The sequence below is a fragment of the Triticum urartu genome, chromosome 5 (assembly GCF_003073215.2).
Source record: "Triticum urartu cultivar G1812 chromosome 5, Tu2.1, whole genome shotgun sequence".
In the NCBI taxonomy this organism is placed as follows: domain Eukaryota; kingdom Viridiplantae; phylum Streptophyta; class Magnoliopsida; order Poales; family Poaceae; genus Triticum; species Triticum urartu.
In genome coordinates this window covers 549,688,004-549,695,217 of record NC_053026.1, presented here as the reverse complement: position 1 = coordinate 549,695,217, position 7,214 = coordinate 549,688,004, and the positions used below count along the sequence as shown (strand labels likewise).

At 42.8% G+C, this 7,214-nt stretch overlaps 1 protein-coding gene across 1 annotated transcript; it reads left to right on the top strand.

Moving 5' to 3' along the window:
- The first annotated feature begins 2,227 nt into the window (after positions 1–2,227).
- LOC125510586 (tRNA (guanine-N(7)-)-methyltransferase non-catalytic subunit wdr4) lies at positions 2,228–6,433 on the top strand. Its single transcript, XM_048675806.1, has 10 exons — positions 2,228–2,533; positions 2,870–3,034; positions 3,320–3,500; positions 3,683–3,739; positions 3,825–3,895; positions 4,070–4,145; positions 4,237–4,296; positions 4,389–4,486; positions 4,570–4,630; positions 5,841–6,433. The coding sequence occupies exons 1-10, from the start codon at positions 2,400–2,402 to the stop codon at positions 6,234–6,236; spliced, it is 1,299 nt and encodes a 432-aa protein (XP_048531763.1). The 5' UTR covers positions 2,228–2,399; the 3' UTR covers positions 6,237–6,433.
- The last annotated feature ends 781 nt before the right edge of the window (positions 6,434–7,214 follow it).

Sequence of the window (7,214 nt, the reverse complement as noted above, 5' to 3'; positions counted from 1 at the left end):
GCCCCTTGGCGTGCACACATGTACCGGCATAGATGAATGAGGCGTCCACTCATGCGATCACAACGGACGGGAAAGAGGATATAGATTCTCTACTCCCTGCTAATTATTTAAGAGACGACTTTTTTATTATATTGCTAGGTCATATACATCTCATCTTTTATGCAATCTTAAAGTTTCTTTGCAAGAATATAATGCATAATTTCCTGATGGATTGAGCCTTCAATTATTTATTGAATCGAGATCCGGAATAGGGTGCAAGGTGAAAGGTCGATGCTTATAGAAAGTTATCATTATAAATCCACGGATACAGTTCAACATCAATAAGTATAACAGAATGCTACAATATCAATTTAGTCCTACCAATCTCTTTGGCCTTCATATTTTTATTTGAAATGTTTTCAACAAATTTTCAGGTTAAACTTCTTGCTTATTGTTCCATACCAGTTTTAGTTACAAATCATTCGATCTATTTTGTTGTATTCTTTGTAAAATAATATATTCATTAAAAGGACGTGAAACAAACCAAAATCATAATTGACTCTCTTGGCAAATACGCAGTTTTTGTCAGCAAAGGGAAAACATAATCGTACAGATAATCAATGCCTCTGCGAATAAATCAGTGTGTCTTGAAAACTTCTATGTTATTCTTATTTTTATAGACAATGTTGCTCCTAAAAAGATCCAACATCCGAAGGGAATGTGAAATAATATCATGAACAATAGTTTCATCGTGTTCCATGCATAATATATACATGGGCTTTCATTGTGTTCTATGCTTAATGTATACATCAGTTGTAGAGTTTCTTTTTTTGAAAGTTCTTTTAACTTATTTTTGTTACCTGTTCTATTGCTCAAAATTAAAATCGTTCGTGTTTCCACTGATCTTAGTAAAGACAAAAGTATGATGAAATAGGAATGTGTTTTGCACGTAATTCTTATTGAATCTGAATACACACCAGTTTTCCTTCCCATTACAATGCACGAGCATTTATGCTAGTAAAAAGAAAAAAGAAGTCCCTAGTCACGAGTGTTGCGTTGTCCTGATGGTTAGGCCGTTTGTATCTGGATGTACGAATCGTGGGTTCAATCCCGTTGGGCACACCTTTTTTTTTTGAAACAGAAAGAAAAAAAATAGTTAGTGGGCCAGCCCAGCTTGAAGAGGAGATGGCTCCCATCTCTTTAGGTCGTGACAAGTGGCATGCTGTATGTGTGCCACTTGTCGTGACATGAGAGTTTTCCCTTTCTTTGTAAATCCTTTTATTCAAAATGTTTTATCTCTCAAATCGTGCATCCAAATCTTAAACTATTTTTCCATTGGATTCCTCCGCGTCGAGATCTTTAAAACTAGATCCCATGTTTGTTATATTTTGATGAATTTTTTTCATAAAAAAACGGACGAAAAAATCAAACCGGCATCATGGTTTTTTCCTTTCCGAAAGAGGCACGGCCGTGCCTATCGCGAAATCACAACCGTACCTCTCGCGGTAGCAAAACCGTGCCTCTCGCGAAAAGAAAACAAATAGAAAATGTGTTTTTTTCGTTTCCGAAAGACACGGTCGTGCCTCTCGCGAAAGCACAACTGTGTCTCTCACAGAAGCAAAACCGTACCTCTCGCGGAAGGAAAAAAAATCAGAGAACGCGTTATTTTCGTTTCCAAGAGGCACGGCCGTGCCTCTCGTGGAAGGAAAAAATTAAAAAAAAAACTTTTTTCCGTCTTCGAGAGGTACGGCCATGCCTCTCGCGAAAGCAAAACCGTGTCTCTCGCGAAAGCAAAACCGTGCTTCTTACGAAAGAAAAAAAATTATTTCTGCCTCTCGAGAAAGCAAAACTGTGCCTCTCGCGAAAGAAAAAAAACATATTTTTTCGCGCAAAAAGATTGTTTTTTTAAAGCTAAGGAAGAAGGTGGAAAACCAAAATGTAAAAAACCCGAAAGAACTTTAAAAGCCAAAAAGCGTGCGTTAAAATAAAGAAAACAAAATCCGAACAGAGCGCCCCGAGCGCAACACGTGACGGTAGCTGAGAGCGCGTCAAGTGACGCTGATCATGATGAGGCTTCCAAAGAAACGCTCGTCAACTAGTTGCTCTCGTCAACTCGCATTCAACCAAGCATGCCCAAGATTCTCCACTAGGCCTTGCCTGTCATTGGTGAGGCCCAGTAAATTGTGGGCTCTGGGCTCAATCAACACCCCGAGGTTCAACATCTTCAATCCACACAGTCTCTAACGTTTCCCTCAGAAAAAGAAAAATAGAACTCCTACTTGACACTGGCCACCAGGTCCCACGAAGAGCCAGCCATAAACCCTAGCAATTTCCCCACTCCCGAGCTCCCTCCCCGCCTCCCGCCCCTCGCGCTCGATTCGAATCCGACAGCAAATCCACGCTCGCCGCTGCTTGCCGCCATGGAGGACGCCGCGGTCGAGGAGGCGGAGGTGAGCGGCGCCGGCGAGTTCGCGCCGGCGCTCGTCGCCGCCCACCCGCTCGGCCACTCCGTCGCCGTCGCCGTCGGGCCCGAGCTCCGCGTGTTCGATCTCAAGTAAGGATTGCTCTCTTCGCCTCCGGTGCGTCTTCCTGCATAATCTCGGGTCCTGTGTAGTGAAGTTCGTGTTTCGACTACAGTATCGCTAGATTTTGGTGGAGATTGGGGGTAATGCGCCTTTGAGCCGAGCTAGGTGCTTATCTTGTACCGACAGTAGTTTGGTTTCATATGTCTTTTAGATGTGTAAAACGTTGCAGCTGTCTTCTTTTATAAAAGCTCAGGTGCTTGGTTTTGTACTATCTAATACATATACTTATTTCTCACTGTAAAGTTTTATTTTAATGCAATTTGCTTGATGAGCAATGCGAATGATGATTTGTTTTGTGCATCCAGCGGCGGCTGTGCAGTTTCATTGTCAGATGATTCTGGTGGTTGTTCTCATTCGGATGCTATTAGAGCAATTTCGTTTAGTGCTGATGGCGCCCTGTTCGCATCTGCCGGTGATGATAAGCTTGTGAAGATCTGGAAGACTGACTCATGGCGCTGCATCCAGACTATGTGAGTGCTGCTTTTTTTCCAATCTTTCTAACATGATGAAGGCACCAAAATAGTGGACTTGTAATTTTGCATGTATTCAGTCTATAAGTGTCGCTTTGTTATGTGGTGTATGAGAACCCTCTCCTTATCTTCGATTAGCAGCCTATTATTTTGTTTGTATTCAGTCGATAATTGCAATGAACTTGGTGTTTAAGAGTGCATATGTTTATTGTTGTGTTGTTGTTAACACTACTAAATCTGTCGAGCATACATATGATTTATTTTGCAATACTTTCGTTTCTGCAGAACTTCTGAAAAGAGGGTTAGCGCAGTTGCTATTAGCAAAGATGGCCTGTATGTGACATTTGCAGATAAATTTGGTGTCATTTGGTTAGTTACGGTGGGGGAACATGGCGAAGGGCAGGTGTCATCTGATAACAAACCTGTCTCAATTTATGGTCACTACTGCAGTATTATTACTAGCATGGTATGGATAAAATTTTACCTTATGCACCACGTGGATTTATTTGTGCCTCCTATATATTAATTAGTAAGCCTGTTGACAAATCAAGTGTAGTATGTCGGACTGTCACTGTCACAGTTCAGTGTTTTTTTCTGTTCATGTCGAATATAACCTTGCTTACTTATTTCATTTATTTGTGAACGTAGAAATTCTCACCAGATGGACGGTTCATTGCCACTGCTGACCGGGACTTCAAAATCCGAGTATGGAACTTCTGTACTTCACAGTAATTGCCTGGTGGAGCATAATTCTGAGTTATTCATCTTACTCATGTAATTATTTTTGTAGGTTACATCATTCCCAAAGGATCCTGTAAAAGGGGCTCCCCAAATACAGAGCTTTTGCCTTGGACATACAGAGTATGTTCAGTTCACTTTGTCATCTTTTTGTTCATGTTTTACAATTCATTTTCCTACTATATATACATGACTTTGAATTTTTGTTGATCATGATCCCAGTTGCTGTAGTTTCACAGCTAAATGTTGCAACATGGTGGTTAATGTATTTGATAATTGAGGTGACTACCCATGCAGATTTGTTTCTTCCATTGCCTTCACAAGCCTTTCAGGAGGATCAAGCTTTCTATTATCTGGAGGCGGTGATTCTACTGTGTGTACATATTCAGTTTAGAATCTGGCATGTTGTCGCTATAAACTTAGCTAAAATTTCTCATGATGTTGTTCCCTTTTATCTGTTTAAGGTTCGGTTATGGGACTACATAAATGGCTGCCTCCTTGATACATATGAAGTCAAAGACAAGGTAAAAGCTGGAAAATATTGTCTCAAGCTTTATGTCTGTTCACAAAATTACAAGTTTTTCTGTAGCTAATTAGTTCTTAAAACTACTTGCAGGTGGGAGAACAGTCAGATGAAACTGAAGATAGCAATCTAGCCATTGCAGACTTGTGTGTGACAAATGATGACTCACTGGTTGCTGTAGCTATTCAAAGGTAAGATTGAGTGACGGTTGTCTGTTCAACATGTAATGAAGTTTATTTCGTCAGTAACTTGGGGCTCTTTTTAAGCACTGCAGTTTGAATGGCATAATGCTCTTAGCATGTGATCTCATAGCAAAGAAGTTATCTTTTCTAAAGGTACATCTCTCTTCTTCTTCTTCTTTTTTATATTAAAAGGTACATCTCTTTGGCAAGCAATTTTCATGTTTTTCTGGGCAACTTTATCGAGAATGTTTTTCATGGCAACTGATTCAGATACAAGAGCAACAACAGAATCTTGTTTTAAAATGATATTTCTAGTAGTTAGTCTTATGCTGATCAATAGCTCGGTGTTGATTTCTTGAATGCTAAATGCCTACCCCATTCACTTGCCAGGCCTTGGTTCCAGAAAAGATTTTCATACCCGTTTAGGCCTTGTTCGGTTGGTGGATTTGAAGGGGATTGGCAGGGATTTAGGGGGATTAAATTCCCTACAGGCCAAAATCCCCTCCAATCCTTTCCAATCCCCTTGGGAGGAGGATTAACCGAACAAGGCTTTAGTGTCTTGGAGGTATAGCCTGTAGCTAGTTATATCATACAGTACTTATTTCACTAGCTACGAAGCCTAGCACATGCCTTAGCAGTTAAAATAACTGATACAAGTACTCCCTCCGTAAAGAAATATAGGACTGTTTAGATCACTAAAGTAGTGATCTAAATGCTCTTATATTTCTTTACAGAGGGAGTATGTGATAAGCCTGAGCTCGTTCTGTTAACTACTGTACTGAGGGCCAGGACGTGACAGCAGAGGGATGTACTTCTTTTGTCTTTGGTGTTGCCTGCTAGTGAAACATTCAGTCAAATCCCTTAAATAGACTGTATCCTAAGGCCTAACAATCTTGTATAACACTTTTAACTAAAAGGGTTACGTGATATGGCTAACAATCCATCAGTTGGGCTGGTTGCTATGGCTATTGCTAGTTCCTCTGCCCCACCTGACCAATAGACTGTATGTTGCAGTTTGTTAGTGAATCTAGTTAAGAATGATCTGGGGCAGTTTTACCAGGCTTGCTAATTAGTAACTAGTCAGATAAATTGGAAGATTTGATGGTTAATACATATCTCTTGTCATCTTGATGCATCCTCGATCTGCTTACTGGTAATTTTGGGTGTGTGCATCCTCCACGTGTCAACAAGCTCTTGGCATCATCATGTTATTGCAAAGGCGAGCTGTGTTTTGGTTGTGTGCACTGCCCGTTTTTGTTGTGTTGACTCGCAATCTAATAATCTCTTGTCTGCAGAGTTGCTTACAAATCATCCACCTAGTTCATACGATGTTAACAAACTTATGCCTTATGTCCGCTTGCAGGTGATTACAATGGAAAAGAGCTACATTCCCACTAGCTTAGCCTACAGCTCCTCGGCAGATCTTCTGTGGACTGTCATGGGCGCATCAAACATGCCTAACCAGGCCGCCTCCCAGTTATTAACCCGTGTCAGAATCATCCTCCGGTTCCAAAAAGAATTATCAGCCTCGGCTGACCACGACCCTGCAATCCTGGAGGACAGCGAAGTACCACATGGCGAGAAGCTTCTGCTGGCGCTGCAGGGAAGCCTTGACGCCTCAAAGCAGGAGGAGGTGCTGGCCGCGGTGCTCGCCGCCCTCAGAGTCTCGATGCACAAGATGCTGGTGAAGAAGAACTACTCAGAGGAGAGGCGGGAGCAGCGGAAGAGGGGCAGGAACGATAAGAAGATCAAGAAGTAGCCCTGCTTGGCCTGCAAACACCACCAGATCGCTGCGTTGTGTACCATGAGAAGCCGAGAGTAAAAGAAAGAAATGTACCGACAAATTCTGAGAATAGGTTCAGCGAGCATTTTTTTCTCACGAGTTGTAATACATAGCCGGGCGGCTGGTTACTCAAACTGTTTCAGTCGAAATCGCACGTTGTTTGTTATGTTGCAGTCCTTGATTGTCACGAGCTGTGACTTGGAAGTTGGAATGTTAGCTTGGTATACACAAATTTGAGTCGATGTGCACCAGGTGGTGTGAATCGTGTTCGATTTATCGCTGTTCCAAGGTAGCTGCACGCACCATTATTCGTTTGGTAATTGGTAATCACTGTCAGACGAGTTCGTCTTGAATCATGCTATACGGACGACAACAGACGGACGATTCATGCACGACGATGTAAATCCAGCCGCACATGTAGTCGACTTAAAGGGCAACAGCCGCTCGATTTCATGGTCGTGCGAAAATCGGTTGCACTTGTCGTCTGTGGAGCAGTTCCGATTCGTCTTTGGGGGGAATTGCCGCAGCTCTAAACTGCGTCCTCCCTGATTGCTTTGCCGTCGCGATCTCGACAGATGGAGGGCGTGCGAGGGTACCTACCGGGCCCCGGCCGCTGTCGTCCCTTTGCCGTGACACGATCTTCGATATGACGGCGGTGAGGACAAGGTTCTCGTGGCCCCTTCCTCTTTGGCGACGCAACGCGGAAGGCTTCCGTGCAATGATCGTCTCGACGTGATGCGCCTGCCTGTTGGCGTTTCTCCGCACATGCCGTGTCGTAGCTCTCAAACGGAGAAGAATATTTCCCAGCGATCGCCGGTTTGTCTTTTGTATTTTGCACAGTACATTATTAGGGAGTTCACACCTTGTTGTCCAGGGCCAGAGGAAGGGTGCTAATCAGGGACCCAGCCGGGGATTATTTCTCACCTAAGATAAGAACCCTGCCCTGCCCGGTGG